The 20,116-nt window shown below is 48.8% G+C and overlaps 1 protein-coding gene and 1 pseudogene across 1 annotated transcript in view; both read left to right on the top strand.

Annotated features, from left to right (window-relative positions):
* The window catches only part of ST8SIA2 (ST8 alpha-N-acetyl-neuraminide alpha-2,8-sialyltransferase 2), a 76,109-nt gene extending 56,587 nt beyond the window's left edge, over positions 1-19,522 (top strand). Inside the window, exon 6 of the mRNA XM_043922499.1 lies at positions 15,022-19,522. Coding sequence (XP_043778434.1) covers positions 15,022-15,307 — 286 coding nt within the window. The 3' untranslated portion in view covers positions 15,308-19,522. The remainder of the gene's footprint in view (positions 1-15,021) is intronic.
* LOC122706922 lies at positions 6,480-7,345 on the top strand (annotated as a pseudogene).
* Positions 19,523-20,116: the final 594 nt, after the last annotated feature.

Genomic DNA, 20,116 nt, shown 5'->3' with positions numbered 1-20,116 from the left:
CACATTCCCGCTCGGTTACTCCTTAGATGCGTAACGAGCTTGACCAGGCGGCTTGTCTCGCAAGCCCTGCTTTCTCTGTGTGGCCACGACAGAAGGTACTGTCCTCGGTCCTAGACGGTGCGGCCTCTGCCACACCGGGAGACAGGCACACAGTCAGGCGTGCCTACTGCCGTCACGGCAGCTGCCTCCAACCCCCAGCCGGGGGAGTAGACTGCTTCTGTAGCCTCAAGAGGTAGAATCAGGATCACAGGGTGAAACCACAGAAGGGAAAGTACACTTAGGCTCCATTTGATAAAGGTTTCTAAAGAACAGTGGACCAAGTCAAATTCACCTGTCAGGAGCCCGTCACCTCAAAGTTCCAGGACGGGCTGTAGTTTGCAGAATAATCTCATTTCCTTATTAAAAATCTATTTATGAGGTTCTTAATCCAGTCTCAACCCTGTTTATGAGGTGAGACCAGATAAACACTTTTTATTGTGGTAAAATATACACCACACAAAATTTACCATTTTAACCATTTTTATCTGTACAGTTCAGTAGTGTCCAGCATATTTACATTGTTGTGAAACCGATCTCCAGAACGTTTTAATCTTTCAAATCCAAGATTCTGTATGCATTAAACACAAGTCCCCTTTTCCTCATTCTCTGGTATCCACCTGGTCCCTCAAGCTCTGGTATCCACCATTCTACTTCAGGCACTTATAAATTTGGCTACTTTAGATACCTCATATTAAAGTTGCTCAATTAAAGTGTAAGTTGCTCAATTGTGTCTGACTCTTTGTGACCCCATGAACTGTATTCACCAGGCTCCTCTGTACATGGAATTCTCCAGGCAAGAATATTGGAGTGGGTAGCCACTTCCTTTTCCAGGGGATCTTCCCAATCCAGGAAGATCAAACCTGGGTCTCCTGCATTGCAGCCAGATTCTTTACCATCTGAGCCACCAGGCAGGCCCATTAGTTCCCCTAAAAGACACCTCCTATAAGTAAGTAAAGTAATACTTATATGAGCTTTACTTATATAGTATCTTCTCCTTTGTGACTGGCTTGTTTGGCTTAATGTAATGTCCTCAAGGTTCATCCGTGTTGTAGCACGGGTCAGAATTTCCTCAGTTTTGAAGGCTGAATAGCATTCTATTGTGTATAAATGTCATGTTTTGTTTGTCCATTCATCCATCAATGGACGTTTAGGTTGCTTTCACCTCTTGACTCCTGTGAATAGTGTTGCTATGAAGATGGGTGTGCGAATATCCCTTTGAGAACCTACTTTCTATTGGGATATACACTCAGAAATGGAATTGTTGGATTATAGAGTGGTTCTATTTTTAATCTTTTTAGGACTCTCTATACAGTTTTCCACGGTGGCAGCACCATTTTACAGGCCACCGACAGTGTACAAGAGTTCCAGTTTCTCCACATTCATGCCAACATTTGTTGTTTGATTTCTTCACATCCTTACCAACATTTGTTATTTTGTTTTTTGAGAGTAGCCCATTTTAACCATTTTAAAGTGTACAGTTCATTCAGAAGAAATTCACTATTACAGAAAAACATAGGCGAATGTCTATGATCTTGGGTTTGGCAATGGTTTCCTAAGAATGACTTGAAAAGAACAGGCAACAACGACAATAATACAATAGATAAAAACGGACTTTGTCAAAATTAGAACTCAGTGTGTGCCAAAAAAGCAACACATCAAGAGAGTTAAAAGATAAACTGTAGAATAGGAGAAAATATTTGCAAATCATGTATCTATCAAGGAATTAACGTCCAGAATATATAGAGAAGTCTGATAACAACAAAAAAAATCAAACAACTCACTTCAACAGTGGCCAAAGATTTGAATAGACATTTCTCCAAAGATATACAAGGGACCAATAAGCACATGAAAAGGTGCTCAACATCACTAATCACTAGGGAAATATAAGTCAAAACCACAATGCATTGCCACTTCACAGCCACTTGGATGGCTATTATCAAAGCAGTGGAAAATAAAAAGTGGGAGGAAATTGACATCCTTGTGCTTGCTGATGGGACTGTCAAGTGGGAATTGACTTTGAGACACCCTGTGTCTCTGTTTTATAAATGAGGAACCCGATGCCCAGACAAGTTTTATGACTTGTATGAGGTCACCCAGTTTCTGTATTTGGGCACACTACGACTGTGTGGATCACAATAAACTGTGGGAAATTCTGAAAGAGATGGGAATACCACACCACCTGATCTGCCTCTTGAGAAACCTGTATGCAGGTCAGGAAGCAACAGTTAGAACTGCACATGGAACAACATTTCTGTTATTGTGTTAGTTGTTGTAGAAAACCCAATTCAAACTGACTTGAGCATGAAAGGGGACTGACCTGATTCAAACAAATGAGGACGCTGGGTTATAATGACCACTAGGATTGTGTGGTACGCTGTAACTCTGTGTGTGTGTGTGTGTGTGTGTGTCTGTGTCTGTGTCTGTGTGTGTGTCTGTGTGACTCGGCATTGCACATCTCCCTTCAGGCTTGTCCTGACCCAACCACAGATGGCTGTTAGGAGCACTGGGGGGTTCTGTGCTTTTTTTAGTTCACATCCAGGAGACAGAGCACTAAGACCAACACTGAGGCCTGAGGAATATCTTGAGCTGTTTATTTAGACCATCATTAGATGGGAATACCAGACCACCTGACCTGCCTCTTGAGAAATCTGTATGCAGGTCAGGAAGCAACAGTTAGAACTGCACATGGAACAACAGACTGGCTCCAAATAGGAAAAGGAGTACATCAAGGCTGTATATTGTCACCCTGCTTGTTTAACTTATACGCAGAGTACATCATGAGAAACGCTGGGCTGGAAAAAGCACAAGCTGGAATCAAGTTTGCTAGGAGAAATATCAATAACCTCAGATATGCAGATGACACCACCCTTATGGCAGAAAGTGAAGATGAACTAAAAAGCCGCTTGATGAAAGTGAAAGAAGAGAGTGAAAAAGTTGGCTTAAAGCTCAACATTCAGAAAACTAAGATCATGGCATCCGGTCCCATCACTTCACGGCAAATAGATGGGGAAACACTGGAAACAGTGGCTGACTTTATTTTTTTGGGCTCCAAAATCACTGCAGATGGTGATTGCAGCCATGAAATTAAAAGACGCTTGCTCCTTGGAAGGAAAGTTATGACCAACCTAGATAGCATATTAAAAAGCAGAGACATTACTTTGTCAACAAAGGTCTGTCTAATCAAGGCTATGGTTTTTCCAATGGTCATGTATGGATGTGAGAGTTGGACTATAAAGAAAGCTGAGTGCTGAAGAATTGATGCTTTTGAACTGTGGTGTTGGAGAAGACTCTTGAGAGTCCCGTGGACTGCAAGGAGATCCAACCAGTCCATCCTAAAGATTAGCCCTGGGTGTTCATTAGAGGGACTGATGTTGAAGCTGAAACTCTAATACTTTGGCCACGTGATACAGAGAGCTGACTCATTTGAAAAGACCCTGATGCTGGGAAAGACTGGGGGCAGGAGGAGAAGGGGACAACAGAGGATGAGATGGTTGGATGGCACCATCCATCCACCCGGGTTTGGGTGGACTCCAGGAGTTGGTGATGGACAGGGAGGCCTGGCGTGCTGCGGTTCATGGGGTTGCAAAGAGTCGGACACGACTGAGCGACTGAACTGAGTGAGTTCGGGAGCTGCTGCACTCCACAGGTGGTCTGAGCAAACCACAGTGGGTAGCAGCGTATCAAGACTCCACAGGCACAGCACCATTGTCCCAAACACAGGTCCGCTTCCCCACCAGGCGGGACAAACAGGAAGGTCAGCACACCTCGGAATAAACGCATGAGATAGATTTCTGTTTCCAGACCCATTTTACTCATAAGGAAACAGGCTCAGGAATGCTAAAAGAGAGAATCACCTGAGCTCACTCAGATGGGGAGGAGGGGGATTAGAATCCACAATAGAGGTTTCAAAGTTCTCTGCTCCTCCCACCGCCACCCTGTTCCCGTGTCCTTGACAGACAAACTGATCTCTGTCTGTTGACCACTGATGCCCCAGAGTCACTAATTGATTGACTACCAGCCTCCTGTCCTGCCAACTGTCTCCATTTTTTTTACCTGTGACTTACATGAAGGCAGGGGCTTCGCAGGTGGCTCAGTGGTAAAGAATCCGCCTGCCAACGTGGGAGACGTAGGAGATGCAGGTTCAATCCCTGGGTCAGGAAGATCCCCTAGAGGAGGGCATGGAAACCCACTCTGGTATTCTTGCCTGGAGAATTCCATGGACAGAGGAGCCTGGAGAGCTACAGTCTATGGGGTTGCAAAGAGACAAGACCTGGCAACTAAACCACAACAGCACAGACGCACATGAAGGCGTCAGTTGTCTGATTAGCAAATTCACAGGTGGTGTGACTTTGGGGGAATTCCCAATATTTGGGTCCTCAGCGTTGAATGCAAATCTCTCTTGTCAGGCTGAAGTGAAAGTGTTAGTCACTCAGTCATGTCCGACTCTTTGCAACCCCCTGGACTATAGCCCGCCAGTCTCCTCTGTCAATGAAAATCTTCAGGCAAGAACACTGGAGCAGACAGCCATTCCCTTCTCCAAGGGATCTTTCCAACCCAGGGATCAAACTTGGGTCTCCCACATCACAGGCGAATTCTTTACCGTCTGAGCCATGAGGGAAGCCCTTGTCAGGCTGAAACAATGAGCCCATCTAAGAGGAAGATATTTCATATGAATGAATGAATGCAAGACTCTCTACTTGGGTTCCAAACGATTGTACGGGTACAGAGGGATCAACAGATGTGTGGTCGCTCAAAGGGATAACGTGATCGTAACATCTTATCTTTGAGAGTCAGGGAGTTCAGTTACGCCTTGGTCAAATCCCACTCAGAAAACCTCATTCAGTTTTGGGTACCAGGCTGGAGAGGGGCCACAGGGGCAAAGAAATTCAAAAGTTGAAAGGATTTGAAAAGAGCAGTCTCCAAAGAGCATGACAGCAGTCTTTCTTCATTCAGCAAATACAGGCACTTGAGGGTTCCAGGCCTGTGCTGGGGAAACACAAAAATCATTAAATGAAGGCTCCTGCCTTGAAAGAGTCACTGATTTGGGCTGTGAGGCTGCAATGAGTTCTGGGAAAGAATCTATAGCAGCAGTCCCCAACCTTTTTGGTGTGCATGTGTGCTAAGTCACTTCAGTCAGGTTTGACTCTGTGTGACCTTATGGATTGTAGCCCACCAGGTTCCTCTGTCCATGGGATTCTCCAGGCAAGAATACCAGATTGGGTTGTTATGCCCTCCTCCAGGAGATCTTCCCGACCCAGGAATCAAACCCACATATCTTATGTCTACCTGCATTGACAGGCTGGTTATTTACCAATAGCACCACCTAGGAAGCCCAACCTTTTTGGCACCAGAGACCAGTTTCATGGAAGACAATTTTTTTCACGGGCCGGTGTAGGGGATGGTGTTATTCTAGCACATTACATTAATTGTGCACTTTAAGGCTGCCACTGATCTGACAGGAGGTACCAGTCCGTGACCTCGAGGCTGGGGACCCCTGATCTAGAGTGAGCCCAGTTTCCTCTGGACACTGGGAAGAACATTCCATCAAATACGATCATCTGAAGTGAGGGTTGCCTCTTAGGAACGGATGAGTTCTGCATTCTTGGAGATGTCCAGTCTGCAAGGCATGCCCCTTCCTGGGCTGTGGAAAGGGAAATCCGTATTATACGGTGAGTGTGTTAGTTTGCAAGGGCTCCCGTAACAAAGCACCACAGGGCGGGTGACCTAAAGACAGAAATGTGTTGCCCTACAGTTTTGAGGCTAGAAATTCTTCTGGGGGCTTTAAGGGAAGAATCTGTTCCACGTGTCTCTCTGTGGCTTGTAGGTGGCCGTCCTCATCATCCTCCCTGTGTGTCTGTCTCCAGCTTTAAGGACATCAGTTGGATTAGGTTAGAACTCAGTCTCATACCCTCACTCTAACTTGGTTATCTCTATAAAGACCTTTATCTCCAAAGGTCACATTCTGAAGTACTGGGAGATATGACTTCAATATACAAGTTTTTTTTTTATAAATTATTTTTAATTTTTTTTTTTGATGTGGACCATTTTTAAAGTATTGAATTTGTTACAATACTGTTTCTGTTTTATGTTTTGGTTTCTTTGACCACAAGGCACCTGGTAGTAGTTTGCCCCAGTCTCCTCCGGCGAACACAGATACAGACGTGAAAGTGTGTTCCATGGTGGAGGTTTAGTCACTAAGTCGTATCCAACTCTTTACCACCCCTGTTTGGACTGTAGCCCACCAGGCTTCTCTGTCCATGGGATTCCCCCAGGCAAGAATACTGGAGTGAGTTGCCATTTCCTTCTCCTGTGGATCTTCCCAATCCAGCGATCAAACCTGGGTCTCCTTCATTGCAGGCAGTTTCTTTACCAACTGAGCCACCAGGGAATCTCATGGTTGTGTTACCCAAAGAAAGGGAGGAAGGCCAGACTCCCTCTGCCGTTTCTGTGACCTGTTCTCGAGCGCTCAGCGTGGTCCTCCTTCCGATTCGAGATGCCTGTCTGGGGAGGCGGCAACAAGTGCGGGGCCTGTGGGAGGACCGTGTACCACGCCGAGGAGGTGCAGTGTGACGGCCGGAGCTTCCACCGCTGCTGCTTTCTGTGCATGGTCTGCAGGAAGCTTTAGATAGTAGGACAGTGGCAGTTCATGATGAAGAGATCGACTGCAAATCCTGCTATGGAAAGAAGGACGGGCCAAAAGGCTACGGGTATGGCCAGGGCTCAGGAACGCTCAACATGGACCGGGGTGAGAAGCTGGGCATCAAGACTGAGAGTGTTCAACCTCACAGGCCGACGACAAACCCAAACACTTCTAAATTTGCTCAGAAATACGGAGGTGCCAGGAAGTGTTCCAGATGTGGGGATTCCATATATGCTGCCGAGAAGATCATTGGAGCGGGAAAGCCCTGGCACAAAAACTGTTTCTGATGTGCTAAGTGTGGGAAGAGTCTTGAGTCAACAACTCTGACTGAGAAAGAAGGTGAACTCTATTGTAAAGGATGCTATGCAAAGAACTTTGGGCCCAAGGGATTTGACTACAGCCAAGGAGCAGGAGCCCTTGTTCATGCTCAGTAGAGGTGCAAACCCAGAACCGAGAAAGATCACACACTGAGAATCTCTACATAATCTAGGCACAGATAATCTAACACTAAACTACTGTGAAATTCTACAGGACTGAAGTACTGCATGTTGCCCTGTACTTGGATAGGCTGGCTGACTAGTAGGAAGACAGGACTATATCTTTTCACTTTATTCATCTGTATTTCAAGAACTATTTCTTTTACATTTTAAATAAAACTTCAGCTTAAAAAAAAAAAAGAAAGGGAGGAAGGACTGGGGTGTTAAAGCACAGATGGCATTTGGTCATTTTTAATGGATTGTCTTTTTTCTTAGTAGCAGTGTACATAGTCCAAAGAAAAAGTCAAATAGTACAGAAGGATTTCAAGTGAAAAGTGAGCCCTTCTCCACAGAGACAGCCTGTTAAACTGGTTTTTCTATGTGTAACCTTCCAGAGATATCCATTTTCACATCTTAGGGAGCATGTTTTAAGTACTGCATTTGCTAAATTCTGAAAATTATTCCATATCGACATGCACCACCTCATTCTCCTTCACAGCTGCCTAACAGTCCACCATATCTGGACCATAATTTCTGTAAGCAGAAGGCATCAGTGGGCACCACAGGCTTTTCCAATCTTCTGCTGGTATAATCATTATTACAGAGATCATCCGAGTCTGACATCTACACACATATGTATGTATGTAGGCTTGCTTTTTAGATGTGCTGTTGCTACAAAGAGATGGTTTTTGCTACACACATTGTTAGTTTTCCTAGAGATTGCCAAATTGCCCAACCTAAAAGTAGGTACCAATTTCCACTTCCACCTATGATTATTGAAAATGCCTGTTTTCCCTTAACCTCGCCAACATGACATATTATTAATACCTGCTATCTCTGCCAATCTGGTGAAAAAAAGGACATCTGATTGTTGTGTGAAATTGGATTCCTTCCATTATGAATGAGGTTAAATGTATAAATATATATTTTCTGTTCGGAGTGGCATCAGTTTAGATTCTAGAATCTAGCCAGAAGGTGTTTGTTTTGTTTTGTTTCTTATTGTGCTGGGTCTTTGTTGCTGCTTGGGCTTTTCTCTGTTGCGGGGGGTGGGGCCACTCCCTAGCTGCGGTGCGCGGGCTTCTCATTGCAGTGGCCGAGCACAGGCTCCAGGGTGCACGGGCTTCCGTAGCTGCAGCATGTGGGCTCAGGAGTCATGGCTCATGGGGCTCTAGAACACAGGCTCAGTAGTTGCAGCGCACGGGCATAGTTGCTCCAAGGCATGTGAGATCTTCCCAGAACAGGAATCAAACCCGTCTCCTGCATTGGCAGGCTGATTCTTTACCATTGAGCCACCAGGAAAGCCCTAGCCAGAAGGTTTAAACCCCCAGGAAATGGTTTTGCCAGGTCCCTACATGGCCCCTAGGGACATATGCAATACCTGTGTGAGTGTGGCTGTCTTTTGACTCTCTGAGCAGGGAGCTCCCCGACCCATATGTAGCAGGAGGAACCCGTTAAGTAACCAGCATCTTGTTTTTCCTCCTTTCTTTGGGCAGCATACTGTCTAGGATGCTGTAAACCTGCCTTTCACATGTGAGGATTCAGTGTCTGCCCAGAAGGGTTTAGGGTAAGGCCGGACTCCACCTCTCCTGCCAGTTCCCCCAAAGGGAGACACTAGCCTCTACTTGCTCATCTTCACTCATTGCTTCATTAAATAAAGATTGTGAAGCACCCACTTTGTGGATGAGCTATACTCAGATCTGGGGTAATATGGAAGCAGAAAGTCAACCCACTTGTCTTAGAAATTTAAATTGTAGGGGAGGAGAAAGACAAGTAAGCAAGTCATTATAGTGTGGTTGGTGCTACGATAGGAAAAGAACAGCACACAGGACACAGAAGCATCCAGCTAGGTCCTGGAAGGCTTCCTGCAGGAAGTGGCATTGAAGCTGAGACTATAAGAAGGAGTCAGGAGAAGTAGGAGGTAGTGGTGTCCTGGAAGAAGCCGGAAATCCCTGCTAATGGTGTGGCTGGGCACGCCAGATGGTGGGAGGGATTTCAGGCCCAGATCTCAAGGGCTTCACCAGTTGGGCTGAGGATATTGGATGTCCTCCTGTGGACCCCAGGAGTCACGGGGGCTCTATTGGTGGCATGGTCAGACTTGAGGCTAGCCTGGCTCACTGGAGTGAGAGTGCTGACTTGGGTAATGAACATGGAGGCCTGGAGACCAGGCATCAGCCTCAAGAATCCCCCGCCTCTGAAACAAGCCTCCGATCTCCACTTCCACAAAGCTGGAAAGCCGCATCCTGAGATCCCCCCAAGACGCCAGAGCTTTCATGTGCTGCCACGGAAAGGACAGTGATGGGCTGTGGGGTCCCTGGACCACTGCTGGCTGGCGATGTAGTTGACGAGAGACCAGGCTGTCTGAGAGCCCTGCTCCTGGCTTTGCTGCTGATCTGTGCAAAGCATCCCCAAGAGTCCCTCCGCGACCACCTGTGACGCATTCCTGTTCCTTAGGGATGATATGAGCCATATCCCACGAAGTGCTCTCAGCTTGGAGAAAGCCCTCTTGGCCACCTTTTCTGACCATGGCAACTGCCACGCTTGCCATGTGCTGAGCATGGGAATACAGGGAGAAAGACAAAAAAGGCAGTTTGGCGATGATTTTTGGCCCTCCTCATTTATTGCCGTCCACGCTCGTAAAACATGGCGCTTAATCGTCTTGGCAATTGGGGTAACCACTTTGAAAAATAATTACTGCTTTCTTGGAGATTACTTTGCCTTCTAATTAAAACCTCCAGACTGGGATATTAAAGGTGCATTGTCAGTGCAGCATCCCGGATACACCCAGCTAACCTCATTTGGGAAGGCAAAATTAATTAGTCTGTGTTTTAACACCCAGCTGTTATCCTAAGGAAAAGAAATCGTCTACAAGTCGGCCACGCACACCGTCTCTAAATTGGCCAGGGTGGCTGAGGAGAGATAAAGGAAATGGAGAGTGATTTGTTCCTGCATCACCCTGCCGGCTTCTAGAACAAGCTGCTCGTTAGACGGCGGCCCCATGTCCCTGTCAGACCTCGCTCAGGAGTTCTTGTTTACCCAGACAGGCAGAATCGGAAACGAGAGGGTCCCTCCTGCCTCTGCGCTCAGTTCACTCTGGAGCCTCTCCTGCTCCTAATACCTTTCCCTGAGTGATCCTGGGCAGCAGATCTGAGAGGCTGGGCCTTTCTCTTCCTGTCCCAGCCGATCAGACTCACAAAGCTGCGTGCACTGCTAGCCGCCCCTTCCTTTTCTACCACTTCCCCTTTTTCAGTTCCATTTAAGTCCAACACTGGCCGCGCGCCGTGGAAGCTGGGATAATCAGTTCTAGTTTATACTATAGTAACAATCCCTGGAGCGCTTGTGGTTTCGCACAACAGAAGTTTCTCATCCTCGCAAAGTGTGATGCAGGTTGGCGGGGGCTCTCTTCCAACCAGCGATTCAAGGACTTAGGATTCTTCTATCTTAGGCTGACATCTTTCCAGGAGTCACTGAGGTTCTCCAAGGCAGGAGGAAAAAAGCACTGGAGGAACCATTAGTCCAGCAGGGGGCCATCTCCGGCTGCAGCCTGTTGGCCAGAACTGGTCACGTGACCCCAGCTCCTTGACAAGGGATGCTGAGAGATGTAGGCGAGCCCAGGGAAGACTGGTCGAGTGATGCTGTCTCTGCCACAGTGGCTTGCCTGCAGCACACACCGCGCCAGGGGCCTCTGATCGCCCCACAAAGGAGGGTGAGGCATGGCCCCCATTCCTGGGGAGATCACAGTGTAGTTTCGAGTGGAAGCCCAACCCAGACAGTCATGAAGGATCAGCCCCGGTTGAGAAGCACAATAGGAAACATGGGAACAAAACGCATGGTAATAACGGGGGAATGACTAACTCAGTTTGAGCAGAGGAGAAGAGAGGGGAACAAAGGGAGAATTTCCAGGAAGACGTGATTCATGAGCTTAGTTTGGGGGTGGCGGGGGTGGGGGCAGAGTTCACCCAGAGGACACATAGGGGACAGGCGTATCTGTGAGGAGGGCACAGCACAGGTCTGGGTAACCTCAGACCCACCTAGGAGCTACCTGGACGTTTCCCCACTGATTTCATTCTTCCCAGCCCCCCTCTGGGCAGAGCATCGATAGCCAGGAAAAAAAAAAAGTAATCTCTAAAGGTCTTACCCTGCTAAAGCCTTGCGATCAGAAAATAAACAAACTGCAAATCCCAAATATGGCATGTGGCTGTTGTTGGGCTTGAATATCTCAGAAAGTGAGCAATCTGTGAGATGCTCCCTTGTGGGGACACAGCCCATGGCTCGTGTGTCTGGATAGCGTCAACAGCGGCTGCAGCCAGCTCATCTCAGCCCCGACACCCTCCCCCGCAGAATCACCATGGAGCGCAAACAGCCCAGGAAACAGGAGCGGGGAAGCTGCACTTATCCGAGCTCTGTGTGACCAGCTGCGTGAGAAGTTTGCCTCTTCTCAGGCGGGTCACCCTGGATTCTCATTTTTCCCTCTGTACATTGAGAGACGAAAACGAGTTTGATCCAGGAGACCCGTGGATTACTCACAGATGTGGTCTATTAACTCACTCAAGAGGAACCCATGTGATTTTTCTTTTAATGTTTTAAATTAGTTGCCAGCATTTAAAAATTTGGATAATTTGCTTGAAAATCCAGATTTCGGATAGCTTTGAAAAAACTAGAAAACTTGACACCACACAGGACAACCGTAAAACCGGGCGCCCTGTTGGATGCCGCAGGCCACGCTGCTCCCGGTTTCCTTGGCAACACAGAGGCCAGTGTCAGTTTTCCCTCCACACGTGTCCCAGCTCGCTCTGTTATATCCCCTTGCCAGGTTGTTAAGCTGGATGAGTTCTCCAGGCCCAGTCGTCTTTAAAACTCCGTGACTATGCCTCATGCTTACTTTTACCCCTCTCTTTTCTCTAAGTAAGTCTCCTTCTTAGGTTCTTGTAGCAGAACTGCCTCCCAGTTAGAGCAGGGCTTCTTAGCCTTGGCTGTACAGTTGAATTTACTGGGGGAGGTTTTTTTAAAAATCTCAGTGTCCAGGCTGCACCTGGATGGTGGGAGCCAGGCTTTGGTCCTCTTAAAGCTGCAGGCGATTCCAGTGGGCAGCCTAGGGTGAGAAGCGTTGAGTTAAAGCTGAAAGTGCAATGGACTAGCTCAGGAGGGGATGAGCTCCCCGTTGCTAGAGATGGTTAAGCCGACATAGATAAGCACTTAGCAGGGACCAGCTGCTGCTCTTGTGGATCCTTCTCCTCCTTGCACTTTCCCTGTCTCCCTGTCACAGGGTCCCCCCAAGCTCAGCTCAGTGCCATTGAGCCTGCACATTACACTTACAGGACTTCAGGAAATCCCTGACCATCCAATAATTAAGACTCCACACACAGCACAAGGGGCACGGGTTTGACACCTGATCAAGGAAGATCTGGCATGCCATGCGATGGGGCCAAAATTTTTTTTAAATCAAAAAAAATAAAGGGGCTCAGCATAGGGTAAGTGGAAGGTTTTACTAGAGATAAAGAGGTTGGACCACACTCTCATTCTAAATCCAAGCAAGAGAAAAACCATGATGGGAAACAAAAGTGATGACAACGAGAGTGGCTGTTTTCCCACTTCTGGATTATATGGAACTTGGAGGCTGTCTTTGTTGTTGTTTAGTCGCTCAGTCATGTCTGAATCTTTGTGACCCCATGGACTGTAGCCCACCAGGCTCCTCTGTCCATGGGATTCTCTAGCAAGAACACTGGAGTGAGTTGCCATTCCCTCCTCCAGGGCATCTTCCCAACCCAGGGATCGAACCTGCATCTTCTGCATTGGCAGGTGGGTTCTTCACCACCAAGCCACCTGGGAAGCCCCCGGAGGCTGTCTTGGTGATCCCTTGGTCTGTGCCCCGTCATCGTATAAACGAGAAAAGTCGGTTCAGCAGGGAGAAGCAACTAGCTCAAGGGCACACAGGTGGCTGTTGACAGAACTGTCACTGATACCCCCTTCCAACCTCTGTCCCTTAGTCGGTGAAATGGGGGTGGTTTCTTCCTGACTGTTCTCTTGTGCAGGTAAACTGAGGTCCTCTGTGCATGGAGGGAGCTCAGTGCCTCACTCACAGGAAGCCTTAGCCTAAGGCTCCACTCTTCCCCATACAGGAGACGTGGGTTCAACCCTGGGTCGGGAAGATCCCCTGGAGAAGCACATGGCAACCCACCCCGGTATTCTTGCCTGAAAAATCACATGGACAGAGGAGCCTGGCGGGCTACAGTCCATGGGGTTGCAAAGAGTCGGGCATGACTTAGTGACTAGACAACAACAAGCACTCTTCCCCACCCCGCCCCTGTCTCCTCTAACTCTCCTGGCAGACTCCGTTGCAGGACCCAGCCGCATAGGGCAGGCCACTGTTTGCTGCTCCCTCCCCCCAGCCTCCAGCCCTCCAGGGAAGCCACATGTGCTCAGAGATGGGCAGCCCACATCAGAGGGTTGAGGGGCCTGTGGGCAGGGATGGGAAGGAAACCTGATGATGCTTAGGAGGCAAGGAGGTCAACCCTTGCCAAAGCCAGGCATGGCGCTAGGCGGTGGGCATCTCGCAAGAGGTGGCCCCTTATCTGAGTTGGCCGGAGCACCAAGATCGGCCACACCTGCGTGTGTGGTCTGTGGCTCTATTTAGCGCCATGATGGCAGAGGCCAGGAGTGTGGCCACCACCTGGCCCTTTACAGAGAAGGTTTGCCAGCCCCTGCTTTAGATTTCAACAGGCCTGGGCTTCCCTGGTGGCTCAGTGGTAGACAATCCGGCTGCCAATGAAGGAGACACAAGAGACTCAGGTTCAGTCCCTGGGTCGGGACTGTGCCCTGGAGTAGGAAACGGCAACCCACTCCAGGATTCTTGCCTGGAAAATCCCACAGACAGAGGAGCCTGGGGGGCTACAGTCCATGAGGTCGCAAAGAGTCAGACACGCCTGAGCGCACACGCACTGCTATGCGCTGAGCTCGAGGCAAGGTCGTTTCCTTTCTACCTCGGTGACCTTGGGCAAGCCACTTCCATCTCTCAACCTCGTGTCTGCATCTGCATGTATTTACAGGCTTGTGTTCTTGACATCCAATCACATATATGAAAGCACTGAGCCTAAGGGCAGTTCCAGTACCTGGTAAATGATGGCTGTCACTATTTACAACAGCTAGGACATGGAAGCAACCTAGAGGTCTATTGGCAGATGGATGGATAAGGAAGTTGTGGTACATTTACACAATGGGATATTACTCAGCGCTAAAAAAGAATGCGTTTGAGTCAGTTCTAATGAGGTGGATGAACCTAGAGCCTATTATACAGAGTGAAGTAAGTCCAAACGAGAAAGACAAATACTGTATGTTAACATATATATATATGGCATTTAGAAAGATGGTACCAACAATCCTACATGCAGGGCAGCAAAGAAGACACAGATGTAGAGAACAGACTTTTGGACTCTGTGGGAGGAGGAGAGGGTGGGATGATTTGAGAGAATAGCACTGAAACATGTATATTACCATATGGGAAACAGAGGACCAGTGCAAGTTGGATGCATGAAGCAGAGCACCCAAACCCAGAAGGATGGGATGGGGAGGGAAGGGGTGTCAGAATGGGGGGAACACAGGTATACCTGTGGCCGATTCATGTTGATGTATGGCAAAAACCACCACAATGTTCTAATTATCCTCCAAGTAAAATAAATTAATTAAAATGGTGACTGTCAGTCCTCTGTGAAAGGACCTTGGAATCGGTCATTCGATTGGTATCTGCAGTTCCTGGAGTGGCAAGAGGCAGGCTGTGGAGCAAGATAAAAATCCGCCCCTTCCTGGAAAGGATAATTCATAAACTCATGTTAATTTTTGTGCGTTTCTTTTTTTTCCACTTTTTTTCTCCAGATACTGGCTGACTAACAAAGTTCACATCAAAAGACCCACCACGGGGCTCTTGATGTACACCCTGGCCACGCGTTTCTGCAACCAGATCTACCTCTACGGCTTCTGGCCCTTTCCGCTAGATCAGAACCAGAATCCTGTCAAGTACCACTATTACGACAGCCTCAAGTATGGCTACACTTCCCAGGCCAGCCCCCACACCATGCCCCTGGAGTTCAAGGCCCTGAAGAGCCTCCACGAGCAGGGGGCTTTGAAACTGACTGTCGGCCAGTGCGATGGGGCCACGTAAGCTGGGCGCCCTATGGGACTCAGTGGCTCACGTTTCCTGCCAGCTACACCACAGGCAGATGGGAGTCGGGGTGGCACAAACTCTAGAACAAGCAGGCTAGTGGTTTTCTTTGTTCAAGTGTAAAACAGTGACCAGAATATATATATCTATTCCTGCATATATATATTGACCTGAGTATTTATAACTGTGTGGTGTTCATCTAGCATTAGGCAGATAAGCCACAAGAAGAAGGTGTGGAGAACCCACCTGGACCAGATTGAGACCCAGTGCATCTTTGGAGGCAGAAGGACTTGACATGAAAAGAAGCCAGTCCCACGACTTGGGATGGCACGCTGCCTCCCGGAATGGAGAGGTCTTTGGGCTCATAGGTGATTGGAGAGCCACCTGTGGACAGCTGCCCCGAGCCTCTGAGAAATGTGGATTCTAGGTGAGCCAAGACCCAGAGGGGAAAACTGGACCCATGTCTAACATGGTGCTGTCCTTAGAGCAGAGGGAGGTTGGCATGTTCAGCCCAGCAAAGGAACACATGGTCATCGAGGAGCGGAGGCCAAGTCAGAGCTTAGCACTTGCTTCTGTGAACTTAGAGTTGAACTGTCCACAGGATGAACCATGGTTGACCTGCCTGTCCAAGACTGACCTGCACAGATCTGGGGAGAAGGGTGGAGAAGACACGGTGGACAGATCATATTCCAGCTTTGCAAGAACCCCCAGGAACCCGGCACGGAGCAGGCAGATGACACCCAATTGCTAGGGTGTTCTAAGGCGTGTTTTTGAAAAATCACAACTCCCTACCAAGAGAGTTGGTGCTCTGGCCCAGAATAAGGCAAACGAGGGTCCCAAGTGTGGTGGTGGTTCTTTAAAGCAACTTGAGTCCATCATGGAGGAAGGGAAGCTGGGGTTTCATCCTCAGGGTTAGCCTCCTTCCTCGCCCTGTTAGAATGTCACTACAGGGACAGTCCTGTTCTCTTCGGCCACCAGGGAAGCCACTGCAAAAGCTTGAAAGGGCACGACAAAGATAAATGTCATCCTTCTAAAATCGCCTTTCTGGGTGCCTCAGGAGGCCCAGAATGTGAGGCCAGGAAGAACGGTAAGTGCCGCGCTCCGTTTTTCTGCGGCCACTGTGTTTGCTTCTGCGTCGTGCACGCTGCGGGGCCGCTGCAGCTAGACTGCTGTTTCACTGTCACTTTCTTGTCGCTTTCTTTTCCTGATGGTCACACTAGCCAGCACTGAGCTCCAACACTGAGGTTTTCAGCTCTCCGGGGAGAGGGTTCAACATCCATCCCCACCTCCCTGTTTTCACAGAGGCAGTGATTTTAGAATTTGGTACAAACCCTATGAAGATGAAGAGTTCAGACTCTTTTTAAAACCCAAATATCCAAATGCAGTATCCACATACTGGATATAATCTCCCTGGGGAAACCTTGGCTCCATGCGGATAACTTGGGGCTAGAATCACAGGTCACATGTAGATGAGCATTAGCCAGCTTGATTTGTTAGCTTCATTCTCTTGCCTGATAAATAAGTGTTTTAAAATCTACTTGAAAGATAAGTTTAAAAAACAACACCACCAACATTGTCTTGAAGGTGAAGGGAGTTAAGAAAAGGGATCAAGATCCGCTTCCAAGCCTAGGAGGCCAGACATAATCAATGATGATTCAGAGCAGGACATTTGCTCGAAATTAATGCCTGATGGGAAGCCAGTGGGGGTGGTGGAAGGATGCTCGGAACCTCTTAACCCCACACGCGGACGCTCCAGCTCAGAACCACATCCGCATCTCTGTGTTACCTCCCTTGTTGTTGTTCTTGTTGACACTTGAAGTCTGAGATTTGGGATTTGCATTGTAAAGTGAATATTTTAAAAAGCAACAGCCCTCACAGCCTCTGTGGGAGCAGAGTGGTTTGGACTTCTCACAAGAAGTGGAAATTAACGCCTCGTATTTTGCACTTCTCCCGGGCCTTTCACCCTTAAGATCTCAGAGGCCCTGGAAGACGTTTCCTTGTTGAAGCCTCCAGCATCCTGGGGAACAGGCAGAATTTCCAGGCTCAGGGGATTAGCCAAGGCCTTGGGTTCCAGCAGGTTCCAGTGGCAAGTGCAGAGAGGAGCCTCATGTCATGTCCGTAGTCAGCCCTGCGTCCATCTTCCCGTCAGTGTTCCCCCCTGCAGGGGAGTCAAGGGGCCAGAGCTCTTTTTAAAACATGGCTTTCTTTCTGTCTCTTCTTGGTCTTGGTTCCTTAAACTGAAACTAATAGAGCTGAAGGGGCAGGGACCGTCTGCCTCTGGGCTCTCTATAGAGAATGCTGGGGACCCCGGACAGTCCACGTGTCCCCACTCCCAACCTGCAGGCTGTGCCGCCAAAACACTTCAGCTATGTGATGGCAGGAGCTCCGAGGCCTTGGCTTCCCCTCCCCATTCACCCCTCTCCATCTGAGCACCGCGATCAGGAGGCAGCCGTCTTCTGCTACTTAGAGCTCAATTTGCCTGAGAGTCCACAGTAGCGTCTGACCCAGCCCGGCTAGCCTGGGGCAGCCCCAAGGAGTCCCAGTCTGTACCTGGTATCCGGTACCCTGATCTGCTGCCTTGTAACAACAGTGGCCACAGGCCTCCGGGAGCGGGTGCTCCCCCTGACCCTCAGTCATCCCCAGTCCCCTCGTCCTCACCCACCCTGAAGCCCCTCAGCCCTTCTGCGTTCTCCTCAAGCCCCCAGATGAGCCGCTCTTAGCCTGCTCCTTTGCTGCAGAGATGGAACCATCTGAAATGCAGTGTCTCCTCCAGATCTTTTGGCCTCCCTGCTCCCCTTTCACTGCCTTCCTCCCATTTCTGAGGGGACATCCAGCCCCTTGCTGGTCCTCAGCCACTCTGCCCTCTGTGCTCTCTCTCCACCAACGGGCACGCACCCGCCCGTCCTGACCCGCGTGGCCTCCCCCCTTCATCCCCAGGCCCGGGAGGGGCTCTCTGGTGCTGGTGCCACCTTCCCTCTCAACCCCCTCTTGGCCTCCACGCTCCTGCAACCAGAGACTTCAGGTCAAAAGCCCCTTCTCATCACCAAGCCCTCTGCATTGCTCAGCCCCGCACTGACTCCTGGACGTTCCCTGTCCCCAGGATGCCCAGAAGGCCACATTCTCATGATTTTCCTCCCCTTTCCCATTGCCCCTTCATCGTTTATTTATGTATTTATTTATTTATGTATTTATGACTATTTATTGACTCCCTTACCTTAATCTAGAGAGTAGCCATGGTAGACCTGACTGTTGTATCCCTCTCCCCCTTGGCCCACACTCAGACCTCCCCCACCGTGGCGTGCTCTCCTTGGGCCCCCTTTCATCACAGCCCTGCATGCTCTTTTGGCAACCCCCCACCTTGCTGTGAAGTCATCCTCCACTTCCTGCAGCTCAGCGCCTCCCTCGAGCTCCAGGCTTGACTGTACACTGCTCACTGATCATTCATCCCATCTGCTCTGGCGGTGCCAGAAACTCAGTCTCTCTGAAGCCAAACCTGTCATCTCTGCCTCCTCTTCTTCCACAGTCTCTCCACCCAGTTCTGAAACCCTGAAGTCATCTTGGTTTCTTCTGCATGCATTCCCTTGTTGCTCTTGCACCATCCTTGCCTTCTGGTTGCTCCAGCAATTTCAACATCGGTCTCCTCTCACAGGGCTCCTCTGGGCATGCTTGCACGTTCTCCAGTCTATCCTAAACATTCCTAGAGATTTATCTTTTTAATCTCCAGCCATTCACAAACTTTTAAAATCATGTGCAAGTCTTTGTCCTGACGTCACAGGCCATCCAAGAAGGCCCCATCCTTCCTTTATACCCTGTGCTGGTCCATCTAGAATGGTCGTCATTCCTCAAAGAGGCACCAGGTCTCCCTATCTCTGTGCCTTTGGTCTTGCTTTTCCCATCCCCTGGAACACTGTCTTCTGGTTCCTTCAAGGCCCATGCAGAAACCACATCTTTCATGAAGCTCCCCTGATCGACCAACCACTGGGATCTCTCCATCCACTGAACCACCATAGCACTTTATTTGTACCTTTCTCATGGCACTTACCATATTCTGCCTTGTATTATAGTTATTGTGCACTTGTCTTATGACCGTTCTTAGATTGTAAGCTCGCCAAGGGCAGGGACCGTGTTTTATTCATCTATGTCCATCACGGCACCTGGGGTGGTGCGTAGCACACAGCAATTGCTCAATAAATGTTTGTTGGATTAAATCCTTAATGCCTATCAAGGACTATATAATTAAGAAAATCATTTTGCCTCATATGATGCCACAGGAACCTCCAAAGAATCAGTGAGTTGAGAGGATACAGAAATCATTATCCCCACTGTGTAGATCATAAGACTGAGGCAAAAACCATGTGAAGCCACACAGGTCACCAAAAGAATTTGCATCCAGGTCTTCTGGTTCCCACTTCAGGGCTTTTTCTGTTGATCAGTGCCGCTGAGTCACTGTAAACTGAAAACCGACCCAAGGCACAGTCCTGGCTCTCGTGAGTCTGGGCATCAGTCAGAGAGTCAGGAGAACCTCGGTGTGAACCGCCGCTTGTGTGCCCAGCGGCACAGGTGAAATCTCGCTCTGTTTTGGAGAGGATAAGAGCCCTTCAGGTTTTTCCAGGCCCAGGGGGTGGAGCTGTGGGACCTCATGAATCATTCCCACTGCCTTTGTCACAGGGCAGAAACTGTCCGTCCAGATGGCAAAAGAGACTACCCGCTCCACGGGAGCTGCTGTTTGATAAATCTCTTCATGCCTAATTAAGGCTCCCCTTCCAGAATGAATAGAATAGGAAGGGGAGTGAATGATGCCAGTCAGAT

This window comes from Cervus elaphus, chromosome 13, assembly GCF_910594005.1.
Source record: "Cervus elaphus chromosome 13, mCerEla1.1, whole genome shotgun sequence".
NCBI classification, from domain to species: Eukaryota; Metazoa; Chordata; class Mammalia; order Artiodactyla; family Cervidae; genus Cervus; species Cervus elaphus.
This window is presented reverse-complemented; position numbering and strand designations above follow the sequence as displayed.